The sequence below is a fragment of the Sebastes umbrosus genome, chromosome 7, assembly GCF_015220745.1.
Source record: "Sebastes umbrosus isolate fSebUmb1 chromosome 7, fSebUmb1.pri, whole genome shotgun sequence".
NCBI lineage: Eukaryota > Metazoa > Chordata > Actinopteri > Perciformes > Sebastidae > Sebastes > Sebastes umbrosus.
The window spans coordinates 5,022,787-5,040,774 of record NC_051275.1 but is presented as its reverse complement, the minus strand read 5'-3'; the positions used below and the strand labels follow the sequence as shown (position 1 = coordinate 5,040,774).

Genomic DNA, 17,988 nt, shown 5'->3' with positions numbered 1-17,988 from the left:
TTGCCTTAACATAAGGGTAATATATATATATATGTGTATTATATTATTTTATTTAATTACTATTTTTAATTATTTACTTAAACACAAAGTATTTTATAATTACGTTTGAGTTCATATTAAATCACGCAGTAATTTTAAACTACATTTCCCATAAGCCCCTGTACTTCGCACCACATTTGTGAATGAATGAACCAGGATATGCCTGCACTTAACAAACAAATCAACAAACAATCAACACCCTTTTAGCTCTTTGATCGTCACAGTTCACCGTGCCTCTCACTGTATTATCTACTGGACATTCAAAACAAACAATCGGCAGCATTAAACAAACGATCTGCTACAAACAAAGTTAAACTACCGGCACAAACAGACGGACTTAATAACAGCATCAGCGATCTCCGCCAGGTAAACAGTCTCTCAGTCTGTGATCCAGTATTCTTCCCGGCTGCCTCTCACACTTTGTAGATGTCCGTTCTGCACATAGTTTTGCTGCAGATCGCAGCGCTGTTTGAATGACAGCCCTGCTTGTTAGCGCGCTGCTAACTTTTCAGGACCCTTTTTCCTGTGACACACAGAGTGTTACTTTTCTAAACTCCGGGCGTAATTAGAGTAATTAGTCCCCTCTGGTTTACTCCCTGAGCACTCAGTTTTTCTAGTGGACTTATTAATTTACAAATTACTTTCTGATTTATTTAATCTCTATTTTTTCTTTCTGATTTATTTATTTTCAATTTTTCAATTTATTTTATTTTATTAATTGTTATTTATTAATTTTTATAATACTTAATTTCCTGCAACCTTCAGTTTGACTTGACAGTTAGAGAGCTGTAAAGAAAAGAGCAGGAACAGTTCTCCTCTGAAGTAAGCGGAATACAAACAATGCGGAACGGATGTTCAGCAGCAAACGTTTCCGACCGGATGACAATTTCGTTGGACAGTTTTCTGTTTACAGCACAACGTGGGTCACTGTGACGGAACTTTTATGGTATAAGTAACTCATATTTGTTTTTTATACGTATTAAAATGGGTAAAAAGCGCCACAGCGAAGACTCGACGGAGTCAAACTCTCCGGTGAAGAAAGAAGTTCCGGAGTTCAACGGGACTGTGTTTAAAGCCATGCTGAAGGAAGCCAGCACAGCCATGAAGGGTGAGTGGAGATGGACATGTTGTTACACACAGCTCAGAGAAGTGATAGTAAGCCACATTAGTGATTCATGCATTAATTCATCCATCCGTCCATCCACTTTTGTGCAATCAGTATTTTTATTTTAATTTTTTTTATACAGAGAAAGACAAATAACAAAGTACAAAAACAAAACAAAAACAACACAAGGGGATAAATGCAGGTTGAAGAGTGTGTGTGTGTGTGTGTGTGTGTGTGTGTGTGTGTGTGTGTGTGTGTGTGATGTGGATAAAGGGTGTGTTTGGCATTGAATGAGGCTAGATGGTCATATATGACATATATCTACTCTTAAACACATATACTGTACACATGCACACATATCTACACACACACATACAGACATCCTTCCTTTTATGTGTAGAGCATAGGGGGAACAGAAACAAAACAAAAAGAAAATAAATGAGTAAAATATATATATAATACAGTATATACACACACACATATATATTAATAATATGAATAATAATAAAGATGATGATGAGGTCATGATAATAATATCAATAACAATAATAATACCAACACTTACAATAATAAGTGAGATAAATAAGTAAATAATAACAATAATAAAGAAAAAAAATGTTTTAAGTTAATTCGAAGGTCATATATAATTAGAACTGTGTATGTGTGTGTGCGTGGCGGCAGTCAGTATTTGAGCACCATCTTTCCTGCCCGCAGTGTCTGCAGTGCTCTCCTCTATCTGTTTCGCTTTGGTTCATTCTTCCTTTCTACCTCCTGTAGGACTGGAGACCTTCATATCCACCGCTAAGAAGCTGCCATGCTCTGACCTGTATGATGTGGTGGAAGGTTATATCAAAATCTCTATGGAGTGTGCAGAAATATTCAAATTGCTAGAGAGAGAAAAACATCTAGAGAGCGAGGTGAGTGCTTTTCTCCGTGGTTGGGACTGAATGGTTACCTGTTTTTGGATATTTGTAAAGCTCTAATCAAATCCTGCTTCTGTCCAGATGATGCTGATTTTTGAGAGCTTGGAGATGATCCTTCTGAGGACGGCCAGTGACCTGTCCCACTTCAACATGGTTGGCAATGCTATTGTGAAAAAGACTCTTTCTAGCTACGTGAAACTTCTGCAGGGATCTTTCCATTCAGAAAATCACAGGTTGGTGTAATGACTTCAGTACAAAGTCTTCAAATGTCAGTCCTCAGTACAGTTTAAAGGGGACCTATTATGCTTTCGTGCTTTTTCCCTTTCCTTTGTTGTGTCATATACAATTTTTAGATGTAAAAGGTCTGCAAAGTTACAAAGCCCAAAGTCCACGCCAAAGGGAGTTACTCTTCCCGACAGAAACACAGCTCAGGAAAACGTCTTCTGTAGCATGGTGATGTCACCAAGTAACATACTTTGCTTAGCGCCTAGTTTGGCACACCGTCAAACAAAGCTAGTTAGAATGGAGCTGGAGCGGAGTCTGGAGAGTTAAGTTTGGTTGTATAATAGCAAAAGAATGGGCCAGCTGACCAATCAGAGCAGACTGGGCTTATCGGGGGCGGGGCAGGAGCTCAAACAGAGCATTTCAGACAGAGGGTGAAAAGAGGTGCTGCAGCACAGCCGGTATGAGGAAAGTAAAGCGCTTTTTTAACATAAAAGCATGTAAACTAGTTCTAGTAGAAACCCAAAATACAAGTACGCACCTGAAAATAAGCACAAGAGGTCCTCTTTAAAATGTGCCCTCTGCCCATGGCCTTAATGTTGTGTTTTCCGTTGTGCACAGGTTTGTCCGTCAGTGCCTCAGCCTCCTGTCCGCCTTGGTGTCTCAGGGTCCAGAAGCTGCCAGAGAGGTCCTAAGTCACATTCACATCAATAAAGCTCTGTCTGGACTGGCAAAGAGAAAGGATAAGAGGGTGTGTTGTAGCATTTGCCTTCTTCAGTTTTCCGCATGCTTGTTGGGTTCTGTAGATGTGTATGCTTACATTCTTCTCTGTGAATCCTCCAGGGAAGACCTGATGTCCGCATGGCTTTTATCCAGTTTGTGCTGTCCTTTCTGGTGTCTGGAGACAACGCTACAGTTGGACAGATCTTAGAAAGCAAAGGTAATAATTAGATATGGATTAAAATACATATCTAATGACGTACACAACGTCTTCTTATCTCAGGTGTGTTGATGACGTGTTCATTTTGGTGTGTCAGAACTCCTGCCAGAGATCCTGAGTACGGGTCTGAAGGAGGACAGGATGTCCATAGTCAATCTGATTTTGTCCACGCTGAAGACTAGAGTAAGTGCTCAGCAGTTTACACTTTCCATTTAAAAATCAATGTATGGCTTTAATAATTCTATTTGTTGTTATTTGTCTTGCTGCAGGTTGTACTAAACAAGGCCATAAGTAAAACACAGAAAGTGCGTTTCTTCACACCTGCTGTATTGGCCAACATAGCATCTCTGTATAAATGGAATGGGATTGTAGATGCAACCACTGATGATGACAGAGTGAGTTATTTGCTTTTTGACTTTTTTGAACAAAGGCTCTGTTATCCAAATTAGCTTTTCAACCTGTGGGTCTTAATATTATTTATTGTCTTTAAGATGTTGGAGGACTCAGAGCATGCTGGGATATCCGTCATCCGGGAACTTGTTCACAGTTTCCTTCTCGACCTATGTTGCTCTCGTAAGCATGGCATCAGCTTTCATGATGCCAGCTTTGGTACAGCTGGCAGGTAAGTAATCACAGTGTCAAGTTTACCTTACATTCTTCTGGAAACTCTTCATGCTCATCATATGATTTAACTTTTTCTCCAGAGCTGGCAACATTGTCTTGCTTCAATTCTTGGTGGGGCAGAAGCAGGCGACAGAGGATGAACTGGTGACGGAGTTGGTGGTGAATGTGCTGAAAACTACCCCCGACATGCTGGCCAGATACTTTCAGGAGACTCAGTATTCATACACCCCCCGCCTCAAAAGTGCTTGGCAGGACAATGTCAAGCTACTTAAAAAGGTAATATCTGCTTATAGATTTGATTTATTTTGATGAGGCTCCATCAGTGTTGGCTCATAGCTTGCTTTTCTATTTAAAAAAAAATAATAATCCCTTTTTAATTCATATGTCAGATCTACGAAGGCCAGCCAGAGATTTCCACAGTTTTCCAAACTGGTGAGATCATCCCCCTCCCTCGCCTGCTGTCCATGATCATGGTGATATCTCTTCCTCCAGTCTGCAACAAGGCCTTCTTCACACAGGGCCTCAGTGTAAGTGACTGAATGAATGATACAGTGAATGAATCCGTGCTGTAGCTGCAGTACCACAAAACACTGAAAATGTACAGTACTTGTATGTATTATCAGAATATCTCCTGTTGTATCTGACAGCTTGCCAACACAGCCGTGCAGCTCACCACTCTGTCCATGATGAATTTCATGTTGAAAAGAGCCAATAAGAATGTGGAGTACCTTTTGGATAAGTCTGAGTGGCACAGCTCAGACATATACACTCTTGACATGATGGGGAATTTGGTGCAGCAGTACAGGGATACACTCAGCAAGGTAAGCTCAGGAAAGTTCTGTCTTAATACCCACAAATAGTAATGATGCACCTTTTAAACAACTAAAGTCTCCACTTTTCATGCTCCGTCATAGATTTTGCCCGATATGACGAGCATAGTTGCAAAGTGGCAATCACTTAGCAAGAAGGAAAAGACGGATGGTGAAGAAAAAAAGACCAAAACTGAAGGGAGTGCTGAACAGACGGATAAACAAAACGAAGTGCAAGGTAATAACATTTACACTACATGTATATTGTCCTATAAAGTAAAGGGGGTAACCAGCAAAGACATTTGATTGACTATGTTTTTTTTTGTGTTCAGCAGGTGCTGAGACAGCTGAGGTAATCCTGCTGAAGACGCTGATTCTTCAGGCCATATGTCTTTACCAGAAAGTAGTGCCACATCTGGTTAGCCAGAGCAAATTTGACTTCAGCAAGCTCTTAAAAGGTGATGCTTTTTTATTATTGAGTTCACATATAAGTTATATGTTGCGAGTATGATGCTGATGGTTCTTCAACAAAGCCGTCAATGTAGATTTTTGTTACCTCTCCAGGGATTGTGTCGGAGAAAGGAATGAGGGAAGAAGTTCCCCCAGTGTTGCAGTATCAGATACTGCAGTTGGCCTTAGATCTCCCTGCAAGCAAGTTCTCCTGGTTCCGCATACAGGTGAAGAAGTTACACCGTTGGTTTTATTTCACTATTTACTCATTTTCAATGATTGTTGGTTGGAAGGTGTTGCTTTGTAATCAACATTGTTTCTAATGTGTTGTATATTGCTTTTTCTTCCCAGGATGTTGCAGATACAGAATCATCATCTGGAGAGAAGTCAGTGCTTTACCTCCTTCTCAAGATGTTTGTAAGCAGCAGCAGCAGCCACCTGAAAACCTCCACACGGAGGCTGGTTCTAAAAGTAAGAACATTTCTTCTTTTTTTTCCTCTGTGCATTTGCTTTCAGCCTGCACTATATATGAGACGGGTATTTAGATATTATAAGTAACTTCAAATCTTCCAACCAAGCAGGCGTTAGACTTGTTTAACCCTAATTTACACCACATTGGTCCACTTGGACTATCAGACTGTATGTGGGAGTTTTCTCTAATTGATTATGACACATAATCAACAAAAAAGTAGTTTGTCAATATTACTTGAAAGAGCCTCAAGCATAAAGTGGTAAAACTGCATATTAATGAAGTGAGAGCAGCATAGGCAAACATCTCTATGTTAATATTTAACTGCAAAAGTTTCATATAAACTTTACAAAATTTCTCCCAGCACTATTGCTAAAAAAAAGTGACCGCTGTTTTGTATTTCCTGCCTTGTATTCAGGTGCTAAAGGACAGTGGGGTGTTTGAGTACACCTGGACTGAGCTTGAGCTCTGGCTCGACCAGCTGGCCAGAGTAGAGCCAAACCAACAAGAGACTGTCATCCAGTTCTTGGAGAGGGTGAGCCCATCTACCTAACATGTTTGTTTACATGTCAACATTTCTGTCTCTTACAGGAAACTGTTGTTGGTCGGGAAAAATAAGTCATATTGAATCATGACATAGTTGTAAGTGCTAATAAACTCCTGGTCTCTTACTCTAGGTGTTGGTGAAACTGGTGTGCAATTCGTACACATACACAGATAAGGTTGCCAGCCTGGTCCAGGAGGCAGCTTATCTGCAAGCTAACCTGAGTAGCCAGGAGGGCGACGCTGCCAGTATCCCAGTCTCACACATAGATGGTGAGCATTTAAAGATGGAATAAAAGTTAATTTCCTCCTGCCATAAGCATGTCTGTGTTTTGTTTTTTGTTTTTTTTACAATCTGACAATGTCTTCTAGATGTCTTAGACATGCTGGATGTCATTATGGAGGGTAATGAAGGTGAGATGGAGGAGCTCGGGCCATCGCTGAGTGAAGACCTCATCATCCAGACCTTCCCCTTCAGTGCGGTGGTACCTGCTGCTCTGGAGGCCCGAAACAAACTGCCAGCAGACAAGGGTAAAGCACTTCTGCCTCAATTAGGACAAATATTGTAATTCTGAGAGTGTAACAACACATATACTGTGAAATGGTAAAAACGGTAATGAGTTAATGTACACCTTAAAAATGTTTTTATTACAGCTTGACTATTTACAATTTGTTGCATCAAAAGTGTGATTTAACCCTGGAATAAAGCCTGTTCTTTATGCTTAAAAAGTGATTTATCCACCCTGATTAAGTATTTCAAATCTAATTGTGTAGTATGTTGTAACGTTGGTGACCATCTGTCTTTTCTTTTGTCAGGGGTTGTATATGAGTACTTGTCTGCGGTGCTTTCAGATGTGCTGCACTGTCAGAGAGAGCCGCTCCCCCTCTGTCTGGCTCTGCTGCAGTACGATAAAGAGCTCTTGTCCTCAGAACTATCTGCTTCTCCTCATCCCTCCATCATACACCTTCATCAGTATTACTCCAAATGGCTGCCACAGCAGTGCCGGGAGGAACTGGTCAGTTTTAGGTGGAACCAAGAGATTGTTTACATGAAATTACATACTTGTAATTTCTTTATGTAGAAATTAACGGCCCTCTTTTTTTTTTCGCAGTTCAAGTCCTCTCAATGCCATTCAACGGGACCGTCAACCCCCATTTCATTCACTGCACTGATGAAATCTGCGTATAGCCAAGGGCCGAACACTTTGCTTGAGGACACCTTCAGGAAGAACGTAGAAGGAACTCTAGCTTCCATGTTGATGCCTGATTTTCCAGTAGCAATCAAGCAGATCTTACTCTACATAAAATCAACAGTGGAAAACCATGGCACGGTAAGAGCACAAAACAAGCTTACTACTAAATTAAGTTAAAGTAAAAAATATACACAACACATCATTTGCTTCTGCACAGTTCTCCAAAGACATAGGAGCTGCCCCTCTGAAGACCTTAATGGGAATACTCCTGGATTTGGTGACCAAGCTACAAGGCTTTCAGGAGACCACAAACTCTGAGCCAGCAGCACAGAACTCCCAAGAAGGATCAGACCTCTTCCTGGAAATCAACCATTCCTCCACAGCTGAAGCCAATAAAGAGCAGGTTGGGAGAAGTTCACATTTTACACTGACTTTTATTCGATGGGGGAAAAAAATATTCAAACCGTGACCAATATTATTAAGTTAATTTAACTGTTTTTAGAATTACTGATTCTAATATGGCACCCTCTATGTTTAGATCCTCGTTTCTGCTTTTGGCTCCATCTTCAAGCATCCATGTCTGGAGCAGTGGTTTCTGGCTCTGGAGCTGGCTGCTTTGCCTCTTTACACTCTGAACCCCGTCAGGCTAAAGCATCTGTGTGCTCAGCTGAATGATGACATTCTGGCCTTGCTGAAGACCAGCGCCCCCACTCTCCGTGATCTTGGTCACCTGGAGCTTTTCTGTAGCTACATGGAGGCTATAGAAAAAGCTGTGCTCAAGGAACTGATGGAGAAGGGTTCCCAGGCACCAAAGAAACAGTCCAGACCTTTCCAGGCCCTCCTGTCTCTGCACGGCTACATGGACTCCTGCAATCTGAGAGAGGTGGTTTCCAAGTTGCTTCTCCTCCCCCAGGAGAGTCTAATCTCCCCCAGCAGTGAGGGCACACAAGCCGAGCTTAGTGTCTATGGTCATGCTGCACTGCAGATCCTCACAGAGTCTAAAGCTGACCCTTCCCAGGACCACGGCATCCTTCTATCTCAAGCACACCTCCACGGCCTGAGCACCCTGCTGCTGTCCTGCTCCAGCCCTGCACTGGAGGCCTTCCTGCTGCACACTCTGTCTAGTGAGCCAGGCAGTGCCAAACTCATTCACACAGATGTGCTGCTGCACTGTCTCCAGTGTCCTCTCTCAGACACTCAGGCCATTGGCTCTCTGCTGCTGCAGAACTGCTCCACTCACCGCCTCTGCTTTGAGATGTGGTGCCTAGAGCCAGCAAACATGGAGAAGCTCTCAGACCAGACGGAAACATTCCTTCCACTGATCAACACCTACCTACAGGTGGCCAGTAGAGAGGATCCTGCCAGGCCCAAAGATGGTTTGTACTAAAACAAGTTCTCTAATGTCTTCAAGCATACAGCACCAGGATTTATGTCACTCTTTTCTCTCTTATTTCCATTTGTATATTATTTTTTGATATGCTCAATTTCTGTGTTTTATAGTGCAAAAAGAGGTTGTAAAAGCCTTGAAGCAAGCACTGCTCGCCAAATTATCCCAAAGTGTTCTGGGAAACCTGTCAGAAGACACTAGAGCCCAGCTTCCTGAAACGCTAGCCGGTCTGATCAAGCTCTCTGCAAACATCAAGGACATCAGGGACTTGATCAACACTTTGCCCAGTGCTCTTCAAAAAGTGGACAGTTTTGAAAGGTTTTTAATTAACTCTTAATACTTTAAGTAAATTATCAGTGTCACATGGTATTAGCTAAATGTTGTTTTTCTCTTTCAGTTGGCAACTAGTAGATGTTATCACTGAGAAACTGTCCGATTGCCCAGAAGAACAAGAAACCTGGAGGAAGTCTGTCACCACTGCTGCCCTCAAGTGCCTCGTAGCCGCTTACAGTCACTCTAAAGATCAGGCTACTTCACAGGCAGAGCAGGAGCAGAGCATCCTGAAAAGACTGCAAGGACTCCTAGTGGGTTAATTTTCCTCACACATTCTGTACATTTTATGTATTTATTTCATGCATTTAATAATATATCTTCTTAACACAGACATCAGCTGAAGACATCACTGCATCTGAATGGAACAGTTTTGTCAAGAGTGGACTGAAGTAAGATATTTGTCTAAATCCATTCTGTTCGATGTTTGTTCAAGATCGTCTCATCAGATTTATTAATCAATTACTTACAATATTAATCTGCCACTGTAGATATCGCTACAGAGATCACCACTTTCTGAACACATTGAGCAACCTGTTGGAAGTGATGTACGGCAGCAGTGAAGTCCAGAAGGACCTGATTCCTTTGTCCACCCTTCACATGATGACCAGCAGCCATTCTCTGTTCCTGCCCACCATGTTGGACTCTGATGAAGAGCCTAGCAGGTGCCAGGCTAAAGGTACGTATGGAGCAGAACAGAATGGAGAAAAACGTTAAATTACTTATCCCTCAATTGTTTATTTTATTATCGAACTCAAACACACTTATTTTCTTGTCATTTCAGAAGCGTTAGTGTCCCTACTTCTGTGTTTGGTGAAGAAATGCCCAACAGTTTGTAACACCAATCACTTTGTTGTGCTGTTGGGAGCATATGGAGTTACACTGAGCACTTCAGGTAAAACAGGAAATCTAAGTATTTTTGTGTTTGTGTGTTTGCTGTCCTTCTTTCCTCTTACATCTTGTTTTGGTTTGCAGATCAGAAACTGTTACTGCTTCTTCAGGAATATGAACAGAACAATGTCAGTCTGCTGAAATTTCAGTAAGTTACTTTCATGTTTGTTTGTCTGTACATGCACTTGTTATTTGCAAACACTGAACGCGTGTTTTCAACTGCAGATCCTTCTTGTGGGGCCCGGCAGCTGTGGAGCACCACAAGACCAGGAAAAGCCTCGGAGCTTCTCTGTGGAAGCAAGCGAGCTCAGACGACCTGTTGGCCCTGCTGCAACCGGATAGGATGCTCCACACCATCGCACACTTTCCCCAGCAACGCAGAATCATCCTGCAGGTGGATGTTTTATTTCATATTTACTCTCCAGAACTGCATTTTTGTAAGAAGTTTCCTGTAAAGTGTCAGTTCACCCAAGTCTCAAATACCTCTAATGATGTCAAGCTATGCAAATAGTTTTTGTTTTAAGCACAGAGAGGAAATGGTTTCATATGTCGTTTTTCAGTGCTTTGAGCATCACAAATGGAAAAATGTCAGAGATGGATATCTAAAAACTTTAACAGATAAAGGAAAAGGGATAAATGAGTGTTGTCATGATACTGGAATTTCTAACTTTGACACAATACCTTGAGAAATATCGATATTTTCGATACCACAGAGAAAAATGTACACAACACTAAGGGCATAAAATTCTTTATTTTTATTAAAAGATAAATAGCAGTGTGTGTTTGTCAACTCGCTATCAGAGAGAAGAGAGAGCAGAAAGCACAGCTTTTACCTGTGTATCGATACTGTGGGAAATGAGAAACTGTTTCACATATTCAGTATGTGAAAACCTTGAACCTTTTAATATATAAATCATTCTCTTTTGTAGGATGATAAGGAGCTGCTGTATTGTAACAATGCAGTAAAGGACCTTGGGAATTTGTATGATCCACGGTTTCTTTTGCCTCTATTCAGCACCATACTGCAGCCAGGTGAGTGCATGTCATTGTTGTCATCGCTCCTCATCCGTTAAGGTTATCACTGCTTTATAACTGTTACATTTTCTCCTTTTTCTGTGTGACAGAGTGCGTGATTGACTGCCTCAAGTTTATATCCAGCCATGCCCTTGGAGTCACTGTAATGGCTCTTAGCAGCTACGACCCCAAAGTGAGAGCGGCAGCGTACCATGTGCTGAGCTGCTTCTACCAACACCTGGAGGGTGCTCGCATCAGAGAGAAGAGACAGGTAAAGTGTGAGGGAGGTGAGTGTTTAAATATTATATGTGTGTAAATCACCTCCAGAAGCACTGATGAGCTTGTTTTTTTATCAAACAGCTGCTGTACTTGATGGACACAGTGAAGAATGGGATTCGACAGCAGAATCAAAGACTTCCATTTGTCCTGACCACGTACATCGCCAAAGTGGCCCAGCAGATGCTCAAACCTGGTGTGTAACTCTGAAAATCATCAGTCATTTGACCCATAGTGTTTACATGAATATTATTTGTTTAGGACTTGTTTGAGACTTTTACAGAACTGATAAGGAACTCTGCATTTTTACAAAATAACATTAAATTTAAATCTCTTCTGAATGCTCTATTTCAGTCATTCCCAAATATATAAATATACCTTTGCAGAATTTCTTCTATAGTCTTTTATTTAACATTTATATCCGCAGTACACCTTTGAGCCACATGAGGGAGCCTGAATGGTCATATTATTTTGATAATTGTGGCCTACTTATAACATTGAATCTAATATGAAAAGGCTAGTATATATTCTGATTGTTTTACTGATGAAAGGAAAAAAAACGAGCGCCTGTTAACTCCACCTAAATTAATTTATTTGGTCTCATTTATAACGTATTTAACATGTGCATATATTTTCAATAGCACGTGCATAAAACAAAGTTGTGATTTATCAAACGTATATATCTTTGAAGTGGCTCAAGATAGTGTGAGGTGATGTGGAAATGGACATTAAAATGGTCAGGAACATTCATTTATGCACTAATTCGCTCTTTTCACGATTTATAGATAAGGCCTATTGGGAAATGGGTTGCGATGGTTTGTCATTTTTAAAAAGTGTGTCCCCAGAAAAAGAATAAGGGAAACACCTATGTCTTTGTTGTACTACTATATACAGTATATACTTTACTGGTAACCTGCTGCACAGCCTCTTTTGCCCTCAGGATCACTGACCCTTTTTCTTGTTTTCCCTGATTTCCCAGAGGACCACATGTACGTGGTGTTAAACAGGTTTCTGCTGTCCCATCAGAGTTTGGACTTCAGAAGAGTCCCTGAGTTCTTCAAGCTATTCTATGGCTTTGACTTGGAGGTACTTGGAAGTGTTATATATACACTGCTGAAAACTTTGTTTAGGTTTCTTGTACTGGAAGTCGTTAATCAGGATTATAGAGAAATAAATGATTGCCCAAATAAACTCTTCATGTGTCAACAACATTCAACCTTCATCTGTTTGTTTTGCTCAGCTCATGCTTTTTCAGACTGATGTTATCTGTTTCCATTCAGGGATGTTTCAGCCGTGAGAGTGTGACTGACTAACTGTTTCTTCTGCAGCATAAAATGGAACGCGAGTGGATCCTGAGTGTGCTGGAGGAAGGGATAAGTGATGGACACTGCTATGAACTGTGTGAACAACAAGGCATCTTCCAGACCCTGTTAGGTTTCAGCAGCAGCCCCCTGTGTGACGAACACTCCCAGGTACACACTGAATGATGAAACACATTAGCAGTGAAGTCGAGATGCTGTGAGATGCACTTTAAAAGGAAAACAAATAAAGTGTGTCTAATGTACATTTATGTCGCTAGGCACAGATTATCAGGGTGTTGTGCCAGGCCGCCCGTGTGACCAAAGCAGCTTATAACCTCACCAAGAGCTGTGGGCTCCTAACCTGGATGATACAGATGGTTGAAAGAAGGTAAGCTTGAGAGTAAAGTCCAGTTTTGAGTCTTTGGCTCTTTATTTTGACGTTATCATCCATATTACTACAGTGATCTCTTCAGCCAGTTTCGTATTTTCTACATAAATCTGTACTGTATTCTCCTCTTCAGGAATCTAGACCAGCAGCTGCTAAATACCATCATAGATCTGCTCCATGTGCTCTGGTTTACTAACCTTGGGCAGAAGGAGAAACAGGTGGATGGAGCCAAGACCTCCTCATCTACAGAGGAGAAACCTCGCAGCTCAGTGAAGTGTCTCCCACTCCCACTCATCAGTGAATTCCTGTGTGTGGCATCAACTCTCAGCAGACACCTCAGGTAAAGCCATGACTATCAGATACGTTCAACAGCGGTAGCCAATCACAGTGAAAGTATAAATGTAATTTAACTAGGGCTGTCAATCGATTTTAAATATTTAATTGCGATTAATCACATGATTATCAACAGTTAATCGCGACTAATTACAAACTAATCTCAAAAAAATTTTATCAGTTCAAAATGTACCTTTAAGGTACTGTTTGTAACTTCTTACACATATAAATCGGGTCGGTGTCCCATGTGCACTCAGGAGTGGATACGCTGTTCCAACACAAACTACACAGAAGCACCAAAACTGCAAAGTTCTATCTAGTGAAGCCCGTCTTGCAAAACAGTGTTAACTCTTCCTGCTTCAGCCCCCCTCGACCGCGGTCAGAAGACACAGGGGAGACTGTAGCTTTGGTCTCCAGGGCCGGAGTCGATGTTGTCTCTGCTCCTCTGCCTGCCTGCCTTCACTCACACACTCGCTCGTTGTCACTCGCTCCACCTCTCACGTGCATGCGCGCACACAACACACTGCAGAAGACGGGAGTCTGAAGCAGGACAACACAGTATCAGCATCGATTCATGGAGAGACCTTCGTCTGGTCAGCTAACATTACTGCCAAGCAGCTGAAATATAGAGTGATATTGTGGTTTTATCTGACGTGTGTCGCCTCACTGTTTTGACCGATGCTCGTTCATGTCTATGTAGAGCGAGCACAAGCGCGAGCAACAGGACGCTGACTTTCGTTGATTTAACTGCCACAGGTGTCGCTGTTAACAAGCATTTCTGACTCTTACAAAAGGGAGATTAGTCAAGTATTGAATACTCTCATCAATATGGGAGTGGACAAATAGTCTTGCTTTATGCAAATGTATGTATATATTTATTATTGGAAAATTAATTAACAACACAAAACAATGACAAATATTGTCCAGAAAAAGGTACTGCATTTAACATAAAACAAATATGCTCAAATCATAACATGGCAAACTGCAGCCCAACAGGCAACAACAGCTGTCAGTGTGTCAGTGTGCTGACTTGACTATGACTTGCCCCAAACTGCATGTGATTATCATAAAGTGGGCATGTTTGTAAAGGGGAGACTCGTGGGTACCCATAGAACCCATTTTCATTCACATATCTGGAGGTCAGAGGTCAAGGGACGCCTTTGAAAATGGCCATACCAGTTTTCCTTGCCAAAATTAAGCGTAAGTTTGGCGCAATGTTTAGCCTCCTTCTTGACATGGTAGTATGACATGGTTGGTACCAATGGAGTCCTTGGTTTTTTCTAGTATCATATGATACCAGTATCTTCACTCTAGCTTTAAAAACACACTACAACCTAAAAACCACAGATTGCATTAATGTGTTAAAGAAATTAGTGCCGTTAAAACAGATTTACGTCAGCTCGTTATTATCGCGTTAACTTTGACAGCCCTAAATTTAACATAAGTTTCAAGTCACTCTTCTGGCATTTGATGGAAAACGTAATAACACATATAAATGACATAATAGACGTCAGCTGTCTTTTGGTCAAGGATGTCAGTGTTTGTTTAATCTCCCGTCAGGTTGCGTGTGAAGGCCGCTCAGCTCAGCCTGTTCCTGCAGACTCTCAGCTCTGTCCTGAAGCATCGTGGGACAGCTCTCAATGCAAACCAACAGGCCGACTGGCTAACGCTCAACCCACAGCCTCTCTCTGGTACCGAAGCCCTCTCTCTGCTTCTCTGTTGGGCTTCCCTGTCCCGCAACACGGCACTCCTAACCCAAATACAAGCCCTGTCTGAAAAGCACAAAGTGAAGGAATTGCTGGGTGAGTGCCATTAAGCATGTCCTTTAACAAATTCTATCATAACGAGAAGGTTTTACAAATGTTGTCATGGTTGTCTTTCTGTCAAAGGGGTGGACAAAATACTGTAAACACTTAATGGAAAAGGAGATAGATTGGATGCTAATAGTCAAAAGAAAAGAGCCTTTTGATATGCAAGTTTTCAAAGCAACAGGAGACAGTGAAGCAAAAGAGGCCAAACTGATCTGTGCCTAAATTTTACAGTAAACATCTGTCACAAAAACGCATAACATCTGCCAAACATTATAACATCTGCCAAACTTAAACAGAGGGCATCATCATCAATGAGAAATAGCCATTACAAATGATTGTGTTGAAAATCTAATATGACCCATCGAGTCGCAATGTTTGCAATTGAGGTTTAATTACTTAATAATTAATGTTTAGTTTAGTTTAGTTATTTTGTCCTTTATAATTACATCACTGCTAACTGTAGATTGTAGATACTGGAGAATGGAAAACTATTTTTCTTATATGTATAATTTTTTCTCTGTCTTGGTTTGCAATTAATTCCATTCTCTTAAAATTATGTTCTATCCAAACATATGATCCTATGAGGCATATGAGCTTTTAAAAATAAAAAAACAGAGCCAAAAAAGCTGACATTAATTCCCACAAATGATGCTGAATATTTGATATAATAATAAAAAAAATAATCATCATCATAATAATAATCAATTTAATTTATATAGCACACTTACAAACAAATACAGCAAAATCTCAAGGTGCTTCACATGAAGGCTGAAACAGTCATGGTTCAACATTAAAACTGAACTATTTACACAAAAGAACCATCAGGGTTAGAATAGGATAAATTAAATTATAGACTAAATATGTCGAGACACAATTTTAAAAAGAAAACACATGGACCTTAGGAGAAGACTGAGAGGATCAGGAGAGTCTTAAGATAAGATTTAAAACCAGCGAGTGAGTCTGAGGCCCTAATGGTTCCTGGGAGCTGATTCCACAAGTATGGCCCCAGCGACAAAAAGACACAATTTCAGCTGCTCGACCTGAGTGTCCAGGATATTAGGCTTTCAGGGTCTACAATGAAGCCAAACCCATGTTAGAAAGTTTGAACCCTGCAAGACTATTCCCTAACAGCACCAGCTCCGGTCAATAACTGCTCCAAGATGGCTGCTCTTTTGCTGACCCTGTGTTTTCTTCTCGGTGGGGAAATGAATAGAAATGAGGCTTAAAAAGTATCAATTTGTTACATGTGATGACATTACATGCTGGGCTCTGTCGTAGTGTTTTCCATTACACAGAGTGGAGATTTAGATCTTTGTTCTGCTTCACAGTATCTAAATCATTCCTTGCATCTTTAATGGCATAAACGTGGTTTTGTTCATCTTTCTCCTCAGGGATGGGGAAGGATAAGGCCAGAGGTAAAGGCTCCTTTTTCCAGACCTGCACACGAAAAGAGAACCTGGCAGAAGATGCTGAGACTGAGAAACAAGAAGAGCGTCTCCTGACAGAGTGTACCGTTTACCTCAGCAGTATCTTCGTTCACTGGGAGCCTGTGTTTCCCCTCTCTGAACCCCAGCCGGATCAGCCAAGAGACAAGCTGGATCCCAGGCAGTTGGCCGGTGATACTGCGCACCTGCTCACCAAGTGGTCCCTGAGGTGCTTGCTGGAGGACTCGTACGATGAAAACAGAACAAAGGAATTCTTGCACTGGTTCGAAAAGGCCGTGATAAAACAGGGGGAGATGGCGAATGCTGTGTTACTGGATCCCGGCATGAAAGCAGACATCCTTCGACTCTACCATCGGGCCTTTGAAGCTCAGTGTCACTCCAGCGTTTCAGAAAGAGCGGAAACGTTCCAGCTATTTAGCAACATTATGATGCGCTTACTGGAGACCCAAGGCCGCCTTCCAGAGCTGCATCAGGCTGTCGTCTCCGCATGCTGGCCAGAAGCCACACAGGATCAGTCTAGACGCGGTAAGAGCCTGACACCTTATTCACAGACTCTATCTATGACTGCTAGTGTGCAGAGCAAACAATACTATATCAATACTGTAATAATACTGTGCCTCACTTAAAAACACACTTTTCCACTTCATACTACTAAATGATCTCTATCTATGTATTGAAACACTGAAGTTAGAGACTTTTAGAGCAGGGGTGCCCAAACTTTTAACAAATGAGGGCCAAAATTAAACTTGATGGGGATGTCATCAAGTGGTATATATGATGTTAAGACATAAAATGATTTAAGGGTCCCAGATCCTCAAACATATTTAGTGAAAATTTGGGCTATGTCCCATTTAAGTGTTAGTGAGGTGGTGCTCGTACAAAACAATGAAATCAGTTGTTTTGTGAAACTTATTGCTAGAAATTAGTTTAATGATACAGCACTATATGTACCACATTTGCAATAAGCACGGAGGAGGAACTTGATTTTGACTCGCTCAAGAAGATATACCTACTTGATAAGTAGAGACTAACTAAAATATTAAAAACACAAAAAACATGAGTAGATATTTATGTTTATTTCTGGAAGATGACTAAGTTCTAATACGTTGCGGTGTGAATGATGTTGTTTGCCTGTTGTTTTCTCCTGTCTAGAAGCGGGGCTGTTCCTGTTGTCGTCGTACATCCATGAGTTGTGGAGCGGAGCCGCGTCAGCAGAGCTGTTCCTGTCTCATGTCCGTTTGGTGACCAGAGCCAAGAGTAAGAGACAGAAAGCATCCAAATCATCACTGACCCAAACAGCCGTCAGAGCCATCTGTGATGACATCATCACCATGAAAAGTTAGATATGTCGTGAACACTACTATGTTCTCTGAGACAGACTTACATGTCATTCCAAGAAAGCCTTATTTTTGCTGCTTTGTTTGGTTCTTGTAAAAAGATTGACGATATTTTGAAAAACCTTCTGTTATAAATATGTTGATTTACAAATCTGTCA

General features: G+C 41.2%; 1 protein-coding gene across 2 annotated transcripts; it reads left to right on the top strand.

The window, feature by feature from the left end:
- Window positions 1-777: 777 nt before the first annotated feature.
- On the top strand, window positions 778-17,988 carry urb1 (URB1 ribosome biogenesis homolog). 2 transcript variants are annotated; one of them, XM_037775888.1, is made up of 39 exons: window positions 778-1,147; window positions 1,922-2,061; window positions 2,149-2,300; window positions 2,911-3,040; window positions 3,133-3,229; window positions 3,327-3,412; window positions 3,499-3,624; window positions 3,721-3,851; window positions 3,934-4,129; window positions 4,243-4,380; window positions 4,501-4,674; window positions 4,768-4,900; window positions 4,998-5,120; window positions 5,227-5,339; window positions 5,464-5,583; window positions 6,000-6,116; window positions 6,259-6,397; window positions 6,497-6,655; window positions 6,941-7,140; window positions 7,237-7,455; window positions 7,535-7,720; window positions 7,856-8,693; window positions 8,818-9,022; window positions 9,102-9,288; window positions 9,368-9,426; window positions 9,526-9,713; window positions 9,819-9,929; window positions 10,010-10,073; window positions 10,151-10,319; window positions 10,855-10,957; window positions 11,050-11,210; window positions 11,300-11,411; window positions 12,195-12,301; window positions 12,544-12,687; window positions 12,795-12,904; window positions 13,038-13,244; window positions 14,798-15,039; window positions 16,440-17,018; window positions 17,646-17,988. In XM_037775888.1, the coding sequence occupies exons 1-39, from the start codon at window positions 1,024-1,026 to the stop codon at window positions 17,834-17,836; spliced, it is 6,780 nt and encodes a 2,259-aa protein (XP_037631816.1). In that variant the 5' UTR covers window positions 778-1,023; the 3' UTR covers window positions 17,837-17,988. The 2 variants fall into 2 exon arrangements, with proteins under 2 accessions (XP_037631816.1, XP_037631815.1); XM_037775887.1 differs by having other exon boundaries at window positions 4,995-5,120.

Excerpts from the sequence above, each read along its gene's own strand:
- urb1 (XM_037775887.1), top strand. The coding sequence starts at position 1,024 with ATGGGTAAAAAGCGCCACAGCGAAGACTCGACGGAGTCAAACTCTCCG. Across the intron at positions 5,340-5,463 it reads TCTCCTGGTTCCGCATACAG|GATGTTGCAGATACAGAATC; the intron begins GTGAAGAAGTTA and ends TTTTCTTCCCAG. Across the intron at positions 9,023-9,101 it reads AAAGTGGACAGTTTTGAAAG|TTGGCAACTAGTAGATGTTA; the intron begins GTTTTTAATTAA and ends TTTCTCTTTCAG.